We start from the raw sequence: 16,772 nt of genomic DNA, 5'->3' as shown, positions 1-16,772 counted from the left end.
AAAATAAAGAAGGAGAACAAGAAAAGTTGCTACAGTTCCCACCACATGTAGCTCCATAGTTATAAACAAATGCAGCTAGCACATTTATAACTGTCCGAGTAAATATACTTTTAAATTTAACATAACAAAATATAAATGAAAAAGCTGTCATACATAACACATTTTATGCTAATACAGTGGTTTCCAAACTATTGAATTCCTTGCTCTCTACTTCCCCCACTCAATAAAACAAAATCCACTATTTTCCTGTGACTTGATAATTTCTAGACATTTGTTTTTCTAAATATGTTCATGGAGGGGCGCCTGGGTGGCTCAGTAGGTTGAGTGTCCAACTCTTGGCTTTGGCTCCACTCATGGTCTGGGGTCATGGGGGGTTGAGCCCCACACCCGGCTCGCGCACAGCGGGGAGTCTACGTGTCCCTCTCCTGCCTCTCCCCTTGTTCACACATGCCCCCCCATCAATCAATCAAATCTATTTAAAAAATAAATAAATATGTTTATGAAGACACAGATGAGTTTTTATTGCTAATCGGGGATTAGTCATTTAAATACTTTGTTATAAATGCTGATCTAAGGGGATTATGTCAAACAACAGGAATTATTTTGTGATGTTATCTAAGCGATAAACGTTTGTAGAAAAGCTAAGATTCAAGTAGTGTTAGAATTATCTAAAATAAGTGAAAGAAAGCCTGTGGACTATTATTAAAGATTTTGTGTATTTTCTTTTAATCTCTCACCATCTGTTGCCTTTCCTCCCCTCTCTCTTTTTGTTTCTACCTTGCAGTTTATTTGTTGAAGAAACCAGGTTATTATAACTGTCAAGATTGCACAATATGGATTTTGCTAATTGCATCCTGCATCCTATGTGTAATAAAAAAAATTTTTTTGGTCTTATGTATTTCCTGTAAATTGACAGTTGGATCTTGAGGCTTGGTCGCATTGAGGTTCAATTTCTCTCTCTCTTTCTCTGTCTCTTTTTTGGAGGGGCAGGGCTGGCAATGTACATTAGGTCGATTTGTTTCTATTTTTATGATGTTAGCGGTCATTGATTAAATTATGCTGAGGTCCATTAATTCATTCCAAGCCTCAAAGTGATGGTGATATTTGTTTTACCATTTATTCATTTATTAACTGTGACTTTAAAGTTTTTATATTTATGCATACATTTTATGTGTGTTATATGCTCAGACAAAGATTAATGTGCCGAAGTTTTGCTTTCAGCAAGTATTTACATTCCAGTCATTGCTTAGAAGGATTCTTTTGTCCTTTTAGAGCTACTTGCTAAAAATTAAAATAAACATAGAATATTCTGGTTTTATTTTACTCTTGAAGGGACTGAATGTCTAAGCTAATTTAATAAAGAATGTATCATTTCTTGTCCTAACACTTTACTGAAGAATGTGTCCGCGTTGGAACTGTTACAGACTGAGAAACTTAACAAGAATTTTTTTTATGTTCTTTGAGTTTATAGCCCTCAACCTATTTTAGTCTTTATGGTAATCAACTAGGTAAAGCTCTACATTAAGCTCCCAGTATTTATATTCACTGGCAAAATTTTCTCTGAACCTCATGAAACTGTTAATATCCTATTCTAAGTATAATACTTTTTTAGCAAGTGAGCGTCATAAAATAAATGAAGTTTTAAGATACATTTAGAATAAGCTCTTTGGTGTCAGTTTTCCCTGGAATGTCCTGCCCTTGCTGCAGCTGAGGGACAAGTGGGTAAATGTTCTGTGTGCCCTTAGCTGCTTAAAAAGCTGGTGAGGAGATCTGGAAGTCAGGACTCTGAATACAACCAGCTTTCTAGGTTCAGTATCCAATTCACTTTATATTATTTTGAATGAATGTTTGGACATGAGTTACCTCCCCTTTTTGTACAAATAAGAACCCAAACTACAGCTAGGGTGGCCAGATTCCTGGTTTTGATCCAAAGGCAATTTCTGGTAATGCATTTAGATTTCAGTGATTGTAGTATAGTATTCTACTCTACCATACTACCAACTTTCTCCAGCATGAATAAGGTGGAACAGATACCATTTTATGGATAATGCAGTTAAGTCTCAGAGAGATTTAGTGATTGCCACTCTGTTATTAAATGACTGCACTGGAATTGGAATTCAAGTCTTTCTGATTCCAAGCCACAGCAAAATGAAGGCAAGAGGAGAAGAAGGCAGAGCAATTAATTAAGGAGTCACTATTATTTCCAGTGACAGTTGATTGGGGCCTAAAACAGGCAATGGGAATAAATAAAATTTAAGGGTTTCACTTGATTTGGTGGCAGATAAGATGTGGGGGATGAGGGAAAAGAATGATTAAAAAAGATGTGAATTTCCTGGGTATGTAAATGAACTGTCATGGTGGGAGAAGTAGTGTAGGGGAGGGGTGCCCCTTATTCCTCTTTCTGTGTGGACTGCTGTATGTTGATTGAGGTGTTTGTGGTTATATTTGAAGACATTCAGTAGGTACTTGGAAATTCAGGATACTACTCTGATTTAGTCTTTTGATAGGGAATGCAAGGAAGCTCAGCAGAGGGTGTATTCTTAATTCCTTTATCATGTGTTAATCCTATGGCATTTACCTAGTGAGAATCATAAATTCACAGTTCTACCAAGGGGACTACCCTCTGGTTTATGGCCTCACCAAATTCCCTCTTTGATGGACCCCATGTGCCTAGGTCAGTGTTTCTGCCTATATACATATATTGCTGTATTTTTCCTTTTCTAGTGAAGATAGATTAGAAAAAAGACATCAGATGAAAGCATCTGATTTATAACAGGATTTAATGTTGAGGTTATACAGAATATTTAGTAAAGAAACAGTAGTTAATAGCCAGTGTGTTGAAAGAAAGGAGTTCATATTTGCAGTTTACGGTCAGATGATATGGCACTGATTTGTGCATATACCCTTGCACAGTTCCTGCTCTGTGGAAGGTTTGTACAGATAGAAAAGTTGGCAAGTTGACTGTTAGCTACAAGCCAAGAAATTTTATTGAAACAACAAATTAGAATTAAGTACCTATTTTGGAGGTGTTTCAGTCCTTACCTATGTGATCTCCCTACTGAGAACTTCAAAGCACATAAAATTAAAAGACACTCAGTTAGCCCTTATGAAGCAACACAGGTACTTGTTAACTCCCCCCCCCTTTTTTTTATTATGTAAGCTAAATTGTAAACTTAAGGGGGCAGGGGAACAGGGAAGGGCTTGATTCCCCTCCACCCAGAGGTTTACCTTTAGACCCTGAACCTAGTAGAAAATACTTATTGGTTAAGTCTCTAAATGTAAATTTAGTTTGGCTCCCTTTGTCATTTACTGAATAATAAAAGTTATTTTATCTTTAGTATCTAGCACCGTGCTGCTAATAATTTATGGAAAATAAAAAATATAGAAAACACAGCCTTGGCCCTTGGGATATGTGTGCACTCTTGAGTTGGTGTTATTTGTAATTAACTTGGTGACAAAATGCTTGAGTTTGTCAGAGGATTTGAGTATCAAGTGTTATGGACAGAGCTTTAAGTTCTTTGCCTAACAGGAGCACAAAATAAAAGTTAAATGATGGTACTGTCAACTACAAGTTGCAGAATGATTCTTCAGCAGCCTCTTTGATGTAATATCACTTTAAATTCCATAGGAATATTTCTCATCAAAGAAATGTCCTGTAACAATGAACATTGATTTAAAACCTTTGATGGTTAGTTCTTTTTTTTTTTTTTTTTTTTTAAGATTTTATTTACTTACTTGAGAGTGTTCATGAGCAGGGGAATCAGGAGAGGGAGAGGAAGACAATCTCAAGCAGACCTCTTGCTGAGCATAGAGCCTGATACATGGTTTGATCTCACAACCCTGAGATCATCACCTGAGCCAAAATCAACAGTGGGATGCCTAACTGACTGAGCCACCCAGGCGCCCTGGTTGGTTCATTTTTAAAAGTCATAGAACTGGGGACATCTGGGTGGCTCAGTTAAACGTCTGCCTTCAGCTCAGGTCATGATCCCAGCAGTGGGTTTCTTGCTCAGTGGGGAGCCTGCTTCTCCCTCTACCTGCCATTCCCCCTGCTTGTGCTCTCTGCCTCTCTCTCTGACAAATAAATAAATAAAATCTTTTTAAAAAGAAAAAGCCATAGAATTATAAAGTAGGAAAGACATTATGGAACTTCTAGTCCCATTCCTTCATTTTTTGTACATAGAAAGGGATCCCAGAGGGTTTGGTTCATTGACCTTTGTCTAAATTATCCCAGCTATTTAGAGGCAAGACAGGAACTGGAACGTGCGTTTTTGACTTCATGGCTTCCTCTTATATAATGTATTGTTTATGTCAGTATGCATTAACTGAAGGTATATATATATTATTACTGTATCTTCAGTTATTTACTCATTTTGGGGTTTTTTTGGTTTTTTTTTTTTTTTTAAGATTTTATTTATTTATTTGACAGAGATAGAGACAGCCAGCGAAAGAGGGAACACAAGCAGGGGGAGTGGGAGAGGAAGAAGCAGGCTCATAGCGGAGGAGCCCGATGTGGGGCTCGATCCCATAACGCCGGGATCACGCCCGGAGCTGAAGGCAGACGCCTAACCGCTATGCCACCCAGGCGCCCCTCATTTTGTTTTTTATATTATTCCAGCAAAAGAAAAGCCATCTCTAATTACAAAAATAAAAGAAAGTCACTTGCCTTAATGTCACATGCCAAGAAATTAGCAAAACTAGAACTAGAACCCAGATCCTCTGTTTCCTAGTACATCGCGTCTTTCACAATACCAAGCTTTTTCTCCATATTGTTGCTGTTAGTATTATTTACAGATTATTCCTACTAGGAAGCTTAGTCAAACTGGGAACATTTTCAAGAAAGAGTGATAGACTTTGTTTCTCTTGTAGCAAAATTTCACTTTTCTGGATAGTTTTCACAAATTTGGCTCTACTCCATTTGAAATCTGAATTTACCACTTACTCGAATTTGAGACTGGAGGACAATTCCAACAGAGAGTTATGGATTTGAATTGGTCTGTAGGTAGTAACTGCTTTTATTCACAACAAAGTAATGTTTAAATTTTTTTTTTAAAAAAAACCTTTATTGAATGTAGTTATATGGATAGCCTTTTTAAGTTTTTATTGAAGTGTAATATACATCCAAAAACATGCACATAATTAGCCTACAGCTTGATGAATTTTTACAACTGAACACACACTGTAACCAGCACCCAGTTTGAGATCATTATCAGCTGCCCAGATACTCCCCTACATTCTCTTCTAGTTACTACCCCCATCCTGCTGCCCCTAAAGACTAACCACTATAAAGATGAGGTCAGGTATTTCATTACTCAGGGCCGTCCTGTTTTTTTTTCCTTGCTGAAATATGAAGAGGTTGAGAAAAGAACGATTTCTAGGGCACCTGGGTGGCTCAGTCGGTTGAGCATCCAACTCTTGATTTTGGTCCAGGTTATGGGATCAAGCTCCATGTCGGACTCTGCTCAGCTCTGCTCCTCCCCACACTCTGTTCCTCCTCACACTTGCTCTCCCTTTCTTTGTCTCAAATAAATAAATAAAATCTTTTTTTTTTTAAAGAACAGTTTTCTGTCCTTTCAACACAACAATAATTGCTAAAGGAAAAAAAAAACCAGAATTTTTTCATTATCAAGGCATATTTACCAATTTGATATTCAATCAGAGTTATACTGGGCGATTCAGATCTTCTGTGCAGCTTTGGAAACATCCCAGAGTCCCTTTAACAGCTTTAGTCTTCTGATACAAAACACGAAATAAGCAAGAAAGATAAGAATTGATGTAGAGCATTGTGTGCCCCCCGCACCCTCATGGTTATTACCCACTATGGAGGAGACACAAAGGAATGACTGTAAGGCTCTAATACGGAGTTATGGTTGAGGAATCACTGATAAGTTCTGCTTTCTTTGTGTATACTCTCTGAATACTGAAGATAGATTTTTAATATCAATAATTAGAATTCCGTGGGCAATTTTTTTTTTATGTATTTATTTGACAGAGACAGCCAGCGAGAGAGGGAACACAAGCAGGGGGAGTGGGAGAGGAAGAAGCAGGCTCCCAGAGGAGAAGCCTGATGTGGGGCTCAATCCCAGAACGCCAGGATCATGCCCTGAGCCAAAGGCAGACGCTCAACGACTGAGCCACCCAGGCGCCCCCGTGGGCAATTTTTAATTCTCCAACTTCCGTGCGAAATATAACTGTTGTTTCTCATAAGTTTAAAAAAAAATGATTAAAATTCTTCCATCTTGCTTTAAAATATTTCACCTATAGCACTGTCTTCACTTCCTCTGTTTCTTATCAGGACCCCTGAACAGTGCCCCAGCGTTGTTTCATTGTTGTCAGAGAGTTACAATCCTCACGTGCGTTATGGAGCTGCTATGGCCCTGGGCATCTGCTGTGCTGGTACAGGAAACAAGGTAAAGCCCAAAGCTGGTGGGGTCAGTTCTTTCCTGGCACCGGGCTGTTTTCCCTCACAGAAACGTCTGTACAACCACCGTAAAAAGACAAGTGTGGTGTGATCTATAAGAGTTAACTTGTCTCACAGAGCTTCCCAGAACTTCCTTCCTCTCTTTACCATGCTGGGTTGCTCAAAGCCAGTTAAGAACAAACCACCACACTGCGTGGGTGACCAAACAATGCTGTTGAATTTCTTTTTGAAAACATTGATTTCTTAAAAAAAAAAAAAAGAAAAGAAAAAGATAAAATATTCTTTTTCTTAAAAGAATTACTCTGGTCACTTTACATGGTAATTCATATGTTTAATTAGCATGATTAGTATTGTGGAAATCAAGGTTCTTGTATGAGACCACCAAAAGAAGCTAACTTTGATTCTTTTTTTTTGTTTTTGTTTTAAGCAAATCACTTAACTGCTATTTTCCTGATTCTCCTCACAAATGTAATAGGTAACGTGATATTTGTTAAATCCTCAAAAGTGACAATATAAAGAGTTGAGTTAGGCAAGCAGATGACTGTAAAATATAGTTCATCATGAGATTCATAAAGAAATGCCCTGTTGCTTAAACAAGTGTTCTTTATTCACAGCAATGACACAATCATCACATTTTTGCCTTTCGAAGCACAAACACACACACCTTAACCACCCCCAAAACATGAACTTTTCTTTTAATGGAGTCCGTGCATGCATAAGGGGGTGTGTGTGTGTGTGAGAGAGAGAGAACACAAACATGATGAGAATGAAAACATAAAGAACAAGAATATAGCTAGATTATGCTCCCAATGTCTTTACATTAGAGGAGGAGTCATTTTTTTTAATCCTCTTTTGTCCACAATAAAATAAAACAGTTGATTGAGTCCAGATTGATTGAATCCAGGAATTAAATTTTAATTTGCTCCACTTTTTCTCTAATAAAGAGTATTAGTATTGGATACAAATAACTTTTTCTAGTTACATAAAACATTACTGAAGCTAGGAATTAAAATGGGCATTTTCAATATGTGATAAAAATTGCATAAAAATTTTTATAGAGAGACGTCCCCTTCCAGTATTCTCATTCATCTCCTTACCCTGCTTTATTTTTTCTTCATAGGACTTATCACCACCTGACATATTTTTACACCTATTTATTTATTATCTGTCTCCTCTGCCCTGAAATGTAAGGTCCCTAAGAACAAAATGTTCACTGCTAGAACCTAAAGTCAGACCTGGCACATAGTAGGCATTCAGTAAATATTTGTCAAATCAGTGACAGAGGGGAAGATCCTTTAAGGATATGATGGTGAACAAGTTGAGCATAGTCTCTGTCCTCACAGAGATTTGTCTTTAAAGTGTTTTCTTTTGGGGGAGAATTTCTTACATGAGAATGTATCTCCAGTTTTATTATAGAAATATCATTGGGTTTATAAAATACAGTTTATAGAAATTGGCCTTCATTTTTTTTCTGGAACACATCTGTTCCATAAACAAAGGAAAATTATAGTTGGATGTTTTATGAAGTATTTTCCCCCTCAGGTCTTCAGTAGACATTTATGTCAAGCCTCATAAGTTAAATGTATATTAGATTTTTTTTCTTTCCAGATTATTATAAACTTAATATGATATCTAGGAGCAAATGTTTTTTGAGACACAGCATCTGACAAGTTAATTCCATGAAAAATTTTTATTACTCATACTAAGCAAGTCTGCTTTATTTCTAAATAGTTTGTGTGGTCTGTATAATAATACCTATCTGACCAAGGTTTGGTGCTTTATTTTTATTTCTTAAAAACTGAAAAACTTTTTTATCCTAAAATACATCTTTGAGGTTATATCACATACCTCAAAGACCAAGTTAGTGTCTTTTAACTTATAAGTTGGAAATTTGGTTATATTTTTGTCATGACTACCTCATAAATGGTATTGACAATACTATGAGTAGTGTTTGAAAAACTCTGCACGATGTCACCATGTTTTTCAGTGAAATGGAGAGAAAGAATGCGTTTATCTGGTATGTATATTATCTGTTAACAGCTCTGATTTTTAAAATAAATGAATCCACATGTAAAGAAATCTGAAGTTTTCTTAAAAAAAAAAAAGAATTCAACTTTTTCTTTCTTTCCTTGGCCTTGAAACAAAGGATATTTAAGGAATGGCATACTGTATTAAGAAATAAATTTGATAATTTTGTAAACCCATTGCTTTGTTCCTCTGGATTTATACCTACCAAGACCTTATAAGGAATGTTATAAAGTGGCACTTAACAGAGTTCCTGCACGTTGTTAACAGTGAAAGGGTGTTAAGGGTGAAAGAGTTCTTGGTCAAATACCGTGAACAAATGCTGGGATAAGCAAAGTTCGAGTGATTTCTTTAATAAGGCTCTGGATGTTTTGGTATGATATCCGTAGGGTATTTGATAAGCTGCAGGAGGAGGTGTTATGTAGTGCTCAGGAACTACCAGCTTACTTCCCCCGGGAATCCTTTTTTCATAGAACTGATTATTCTGATGAATATGATACTGGGGAAATCCTATTAAACATCGATTTAATTTTTTATGTTAGGTCTTATAAGATCATCAAAGTCATTACCTTACCCTAGCATTTGAACGAAATTGGATACTTAATCCAGGTTTTGGGGTCAGACTGGCCTGAGTGCTCTACTTGTTTGACTTTCGGCGAATTTCTTAACCCCGGTTTCTTTGTTTATAAAGATTATTTTATGTTGTTGTTATTTTTGTTTTTGTTTTAGGATTAATAGAATTATATGGGATAACATATATAAAATACTGTTTTGCCTGGTAAATAATAGGTGTTTATCACACGTTAATCTCATTTTCTATTACCTTCTTTCTGACGACTTTGACCTCAAGACAGGAGCACGCATTCTACAAGCTTCCTTCTCACTTGCCATCAATTATATTGAAACTTAAAGCATACTCAGTTGCAAGTAGTCTAACTCACTACAATGTTAGGTGAAATACCAGCTTAATTTAAAGTTGTTTTTAATGCTTTCAGGAAGCAATTAATTTGTTAGAACCGATGACAAATGACCCTGTGAACTATGTGAGGCAAGGAGCTCTGATAGCTTCGGCTCTCATCATGATCCAGCAGACTGAAATCACTTGTCCAAAGGTGAGCAAACAAAAAAATTCTCCAGAAGAGAGCTAGTTCAGGTTTTTCTTTAGTACTTATCTTCTTTTAAAGACATTTTTACCTCAAATCTAGTGGACACTAAACTCAAAGGAGGTAAAAAAGGTGGGTAAGAAATACCTTTAATTATATAATACTCTTTAAATGCGTTTTTTACAGATTTATAGTCACTTTGTTAATTAAACTACTTAGCCGTACTTGAAAAATTAGCACTTGTAGGTTGATGAAATCATAAAAAGGAACTTTAATTTTTGCCTCCTACTGTCCTTTTAAAATGTGTTTAGTAGGATAACTTGTTCCTCTGATACAGGATGCAAACTCAGGCAGTCCATGACTTTTTGATTGATCTTTTGGAGGTAATAAAAAGTCCTACATTCATTTTATATGCTATATGCAATCTCAGTTTAGAAATGAGTATATCTAGATTCTCTGTTAGAATGTCACTGCCCCCCTAACTGCACCTCCCCTAACAGAGATCTTTTGGGCAGGGTTTCACATGGCTTCAGGACGGCCTTTTTTCCTTCCTGACCCACATCCGTTCACAGAACCAGTCCTGCATATTTTGACCTTGTAGCTAGGAGTGTAGTATATGATTCTCAGTGTAGCTTTGCTACACAAATTTAACCTCTCCTTCCTCCTCTTTGTCTTCTCCCTCTTCTTCTCCATCTCCCTCACCCTCTTTGCTAGTACCTCCGTGGATAGCTAATGCCTCTTAACTTTTCGTGTCAGATGTCCGTCCACAGTGACCACTGATCTTATTAAGCTCTTCACGTGGTCCCTCTGAAGCCTATCTTTAGGCTTGGAGTGAGGGTCAAAGACCCACAGCTCAGCTTTTCCCACAGAAATCCTCCTCACACATCCTCCTGCAGTCCACTTCTCATAGATACCCTGTGGATGGCCCCCAGCACAGATCTGAGACATTTATTTTAAAATTTCCTCGTGACAATCTCCCAGACATCATGTTAGATTATGATATCTAATGTGTCTTGGCACCTCAGCCAGAATTTCTCATTTTGTTGAGAAAAATGCACAGATCTTATGCACGTGTACTAAAAATTCACTTTTGATATATTAAACAGGTATGTATAGCTTATGCAATAATTTTAGAACTTCTTATTCTTAACTTGAAATTAGGGCATTTAATTCCATATTAATTTTGCTTCTATTTGAGAAACAGTCGAAAAATTGACAACTGGAAAAACCATTGGTGTACTGCCTTCTGCCTCAACATCCTCATTTTCAGCAAAGTAGATTGATGGGGTGAGGGAGGGTAGAGAAGAGAAAAGTTTCCAGAACTCATTGATTATTCATTCTCATTTTATAGAACTTTGTTTAATAGATTCCCATTTCTAAGCAGTTGCTGTTGTTTTTATTTCATTTATCCAGTGCTGCTCTCTCTCTGTCAGAATCATTTGTAAGACTTCCAAAAATTGGATTATTGCAACACGAGAATCCCAACTTCTCATTCTGTTTTAATAATATATTACTGCATATATTATATCTTCTAAAACATAAACATCTTTTCAAAGAGTCCACTTTTTTTTTTGGCTTTTGTTTTTAAATATAGCAGTTACAATATGAATAGCTTTTGCATCTTTTATTTCTGCTTTTGATCTTCAGAGCTTTATCAGCTGGGGGTTATCCAATTGAGTAATGTTGTTGAAGAAGTAGTTTAGGCCATGGACTGCACCTCCCCTAACAGTAATGTATAGATACTTACTCACTTTGGCCTCACATGTTGCTTTCATGTTATTTGTCTTGTGAACAAGACAAATGTTTTACTATCTTTTCATCCTCTGCTGTAGGATTTTGTTGATTTTTCAACCATAAACTCTCCACCAACACTGGCAGGGTCCTCTGGAGTGGGGGTGGAGTAGGGTAGGCTGTGTAGTTTGAAAAAGCATTCAACTGTTTATCCTAATAAATAAAACTTTTTCACATTTAGAAAAAGTGAAAAAATACAGAATTTAAATAATTAGTATTTTTTAATCATTCAGTAAAATGCCATTGAACCAAATCTTAGCCGATGTGAATACATGGGGAGCACTTCCATCTTCAGGTTGTATCAGAATCTTGACTATTAATTAAGAATGTTGAAATGCAGTTAGAGCTACTAGCTGTTGCCATTAATGTAAACTCTGTGGGGAAAGTTAAATGTGTACCCTACCGACTATGAAAGCAAAGCTGTGTATGCCGATGTAAAGCTCTAGTATTTTTTCAGGAAACACTATTCCTTAGAGGGAAATTGTTAACTCAGCTCATGAATTCTTAAAGTTCAAGTTCTATTTCACTGTTTTCTGCTATTAAGCATGCAATAAAGACTTCTCTGGACTGTCGTTTGTATCATCTCTCTTTTATCTGATAATTGCTAACAAGACAACTTGATATTCTTTTGGAATGGTATGTGACATTTTGCTGAAAAGAAAAAGCTGTTAAAAAGCTTGAAGAGGGGTGCCTGGGTGGTCAGTCTGTTAAGCGTCTGACTCTTGGTTTTGGCTCAGGTCCTGATCTCGTAGTCATGGGATCGAGCCCCACTTTGGGCTCTGTGCTCAGCACGGAGTTGGCTTCAGATTCTCTCTCCCTCTCCCTCCTCCTCTGCCCCTCCATGCACACACGCACTCTCCCTCTCTCTCTCTCTTTCAAATAAATAAATAAAATCTTAAAAAAAAAGTTTAAAGAGAAGTAAATTCTCAAGACTACAGAGTTCTAATCACAAGGTTGAAAACTGGTGCACAAAATCAATTGGAAGTAAAATGGAGATGAAGTGCTGATTTCATCAAGACTGTAACCACTCCTCAGAGGAATCCAGAAGGGACATTTGTCAGATAGTTTGTGAAATACACAATGGAAAGTTCCAAAGGAAGTATTTTATGTAAGCATGATATATATCACATCTTTTTGCAGAATGCTGTGTTATGCTTAGTTCTATACACTGTGGTCTCGGTTTACGTAATTCCAGTGCATCTTTGCTTTTTTCTTCTGCCAGTTTTTTTTTGCTCACTCATTCTCAACAATGTAGACCCAGAAACATGTTATATACTCCTGGGTGATTACAAACAAAGTTTAGAAAGCCCTTAGACCAGAGATTCAAAACCATTGAACTAGAATAATGTACTTTTTATAGGTCCTTGGAACTATTTTCACTCAAGAACCCAGCTCTACTCTTTATGAAGGATCTATCTTTTGTTTTCCTTGTTAAATGAAGTCCACCTTTAGCGTTTTTGCACATGTACATAACTAACATGTATAGAATCGGAGGAAAATATTACAGTGTAAAAATAAAATCTCTGGTGCTCCTCCTTGCCTAATATCATCTGCCCTAAGGTTACCTGCTGTGGGTAAGTAACCACAACTGACAGGTACTCTTTTGGCAGTAGGATCATGTTTGGCCAAGCTTGATAAGCTTTTGCAGTTCTAAAATCACAATTTGAGTAGATCAGGCTTTTGTAACCCATCATGGTGACCTAGAAGTATTTCTATGGAGAAATCTTCAAATTTTTTTTTTTTTTTTAAAGATTGTACTTATTTGACAGAGAGAGAGAGCCAGCGAGAGAGGGAACACAAGCAGGGGGAGTGGGAGAGGAAGAAGCAGGCTCCCAGTGGAGGAGCCTGATGTGAGGCTTGATCCCAGAACGCCGGGATCACGCCCTGAGCCGAAGGCAGACGCTTAACGACTGAGCCACCCAGGCGCCCCTGAAATCTTTGAATTTCTATAAGATGAAATGATAAGAATGAAATTTTGTATTATAAGGTGATAGTTTATAGCATAACACATTTATAAATGGTAATCTATATTACCATACTATTGCCTTAAGGTAGGAACTTGGACTGTATTATCACAGTGTCAGTGATAATATAAAGAAAGGGCTACAAGCCACTACCATAAACAAAATAATACTCATAAAACTGAGAAGGGAGCTAAAAACATCATTTGGTATATTGATAATGGGGAAATCATGATAACATTGACAATATCTTAAAAGAAGAATAAAGATAATTTTCATTTTAGGCATGTTGAGTTTGAGATGATAGCAAGTCAGCTGGAAATAAGATGAGAGCAAAGGAAAAAAGTCAGAACTGATCACAGGATTGCCTAGAATTGAATTGCCTTTTCTGTGAGACTATCATAATATAAAATGGGAAATAAATGTTTTTCTCCCACAAATTGTACTTTATATGGGGGTACCATAGTGTTCATAACAGTGAAATTGAACCAGCAAATCATGATCCTCACCATGATTGCAGTTAGTTGTTTGATCACAGTCATTTCACCTATCTTACTTCAGTTTCCCATCTGTAAGTACAGTGAGTACATGATCTCAAACTTGCCTTCAAATTTAAGATACTGTCCTAACCTACTAAAATAAGAATTCTTTACGAAGAATCATAAACATGAGAAAATACTGTTCCATAAGTAATAAAATGTGAAGAAAAGAATTTTTAAGTGATAAACAAGAAATAGCTCTTTGAAGTAGTCTATTTAATTGGATAATCCTATTACATATTTGTATTGATTTTTTTTTAATCCATCTTTTAGTTCCACTGAATGTTTGATTTCCTATTGTTTGGGCACAATTTTATATTTAAATTCTTCCTCATAATGTACATACAGTGCTTTGTCCAGTGTTACTTTTTATAAGTTCATGACATATTTCATAAACCTTTAAGCACATAAAATTTCCATCCTATATAAGGTAATGTAAGTGTTCATGTAAAATAAGTTCAGAATCAAAGGAATTTGACCTGTTGAACCAGAGTAAAAGCATCAAACTTTAGGATTTTTAAAACTAGAAGGGAAGTTTATGATGATCTAGTCATGCTGGTTTTATAGTTAGAGAACATAAGACCTAAGAAGTAAGCGGCTCATTAATGGTTCCATGCTAGGTAATGGCAGAGTGAGTGAGTTCATTGTTTTTCCCATCACATTTTGTTAGCAGTATTAGGTCGCAGAGATAAACTGTGTAAGATAGGTCGTACAATCCCTGTAGGGATGAAGAGACCAAAACAAAAAAAAAGCTAAGTAACTTCCCTAAACAGCTTAGTGAAGTAGAGATATTTATAAGCCAGGGTCGTCTGATTCTATATTACCCTGCACTGCACAACGTGGCCTCCGAGACCAAGGCCAGTGAAGAGGGGAAGAGATTCTGAGAGAATATGTCATGCAAGTAAGGTTATTATATTAGGAAACTCAAATTTGATATTTTCTGCTTTGAGCAGATTTGGGAAGCTCCATGATCATGTGCTTCTTGAACAAGCAGACATCTTCCTGGGTGTCTACCCCTTGAAAAGCACTGGTGGGAAAACAGAGAAGTGTTTTAAGACATGGAGGAAGCATAAAATAGTTCCCTTATTGTCTAACAGTCTTAAAGCATTCATAAATATATTGATAATATGTATTTTATAAATTTTATTTTCTAATTGTAGAAGTAATATATATTAGTTTTAGGAATACAGAAAAGAATAAAGAAACAAAAATTACCAGTAATCCCACCCTAAGTGAGTTAGCACATATTCCATTTTGGTGTGTTTTTTTGACAAGACTAATTATCATGACATGTTCTCAAAAAATTAATATGTGTGCATAATGAAAATCTTGACTAAATCCAAAATATGCCTCACACATCTTCGGTAAAGGGTAGTTTACTTGAAGATAGAATTGAAGGATTATGCCTGCTAGGAGATCTGTAAGGGTGATGGTAAGCAAAGTAGCTGTTACTCACAGTACAATGAAAACCTCAGTGTTTGCTTGAACTGTTTAAGTCTGCTAACAGTAGTGCGATACGAAATCGCATTGTTCCCATGAGTCTGAATCATCTGCTGTGGAATGAGGATTGAAAAGAGAACTGGTTGCTCCCACACCAGAAAAGTCATAACACCCATGATTTCAAACATGGAACTTTTCTGCCTTGAAATCTGGTTTATATCTCTCTTTTTTTGAATGTTGTGAATTTCAGAGTTCAAGTTTCATTATAATTTTTTTTTTTTTTAGAAATTTTATTTGTTTGACAGAGAGAGACATAGCAAGAGAGGAAACACAAGTAGGGGAACTGAGAGAGGGAGAAGCAGGCTTCCCGCTGGCAGGGAGCCCAATGCGGGGCTCAATCCCAGGACCCTGGGATCACGACCTGAGCCAAAGGCAGACACTTAACAACTGAGCCACTCAGGCACCCCAAGTTTCATTATAATTTGAACAATCTATTCCCTGGTCTGAAATGACATCACAAATTAATATGATATGACTATAATTCTTTTGTGTGTTCCTTCAGGTGAATCAATTCAGACAGCTGTATTCCAAAGTCATCAATGATAAACATGATGATGTCATGGCCAAGTTTGGCGCTATTTTGGCGCAGGGCATACTGGATGCAGGTAAATGTTAACTCTTCCAGATGTATTTATCTATCTAAACTAAATCTGATGAAGTAACTGTCTGCTCTAACTATATGACATAGTAGAAGTTGGGGAAATTATTTGAGGAATTATTGGGGAAATTTTCTGGGGGGAAATTATAAATTATCCCTGGAGAAAATGTGGAGCCTATAGTTCATAGAACTTGACACTGAATTGGCTGGGTTTTATCAGTCCCTAGTTACATTCAGGTTCACTTTCTATGGATTTTGACAAATCCATAAATATATATCCACCATTACATCATAGGCAGTAGTTTCACTGCCCTAAAAATCCTCTGTGTGCCACCTTTTCATCTCTCCCTCCTTCCCCACAATCCTCTGGCAACCACTGATCTTTTTATTGTGTCTATAACTCTAGTTTTCCCCTTTCCAGATTATTATACAGCTGGAATCATACAGTATGTAGCCATGTGAGATTGACTACTTTAGGTAATTGGTTTTTAAATAGGATTTAGGAGTAACATTTTACTCTTCCATATAGCTGCCAGTTTTTGACGTTTGTAGTTTTACTTACAACCCTTTAGTTGTTCATTCAGTACTACTACAGTTTTTTGCTGGTTTCTGCTATATTATTTGTTAACAATTAGGGAAGGATACTTCTCTGTTTCAGCTTTATTCTACCATCTTTACTAGAGAAGTCCTCTTTCTCCCTCTCTTCCTTCCCTTTTCAGCCCGTCTCCCTTCACTGCCTTTTGTATCTCTTTGAATTGTCGTGGACCAGTCAAGCTTTGATGTTTCTTTCCACGTTTCTCTTTTTATTTATTATGTTTTTTGCCTTACTTATTT

At 36.6% G+C, this 16,772-nt stretch overlaps 1 protein-coding gene across 3 annotated transcripts in view; it reads left to right on the top strand.

The window, feature by feature from the left end:
- The window catches only part of PSMD1 (proteasome 26S subunit, non-ATPase 1), a 92,199-nt gene that overhangs the window by 60,296 nt on the left and 15,131 nt on the right, over positions 1 to 16,772 (top strand). For all 3 annotated transcript variants that reach the window (XM_040639157.1, XM_040639161.1, XM_040639149.1), the window contains exons 17-19: positions 6,296 to 6,410; positions 9,442 to 9,558; positions 15,843 to 15,945. In XM_040639157.1, coding sequence (XP_040495091.1) covers positions 6,296 to 6,410; positions 9,442 to 9,558; positions 15,843 to 15,945 — 335 coding nt within the window. The remainder of the gene's footprint in view (positions 1 to 6,295; positions 6,411 to 9,441; positions 9,559 to 15,842; positions 15,946 to 16,772) is intronic.

Source organism: Ursus maritimus, unplaced genomic scaffold, assembly GCF_017311325.1.
Source record: "Ursus maritimus isolate PB19 unplaced genomic scaffold, ASM1731132v1 scaffold_1, whole genome shotgun sequence".
In the NCBI taxonomy this organism is placed as follows: domain Eukaryota; kingdom Metazoa; phylum Chordata; class Mammalia; order Carnivora; family Ursidae; genus Ursus; species Ursus maritimus.
The sequence above is the reverse complement of the archived record's forward strand: the minus strand, read 5'-3'. Positions and strand labels throughout refer to the sequence as shown.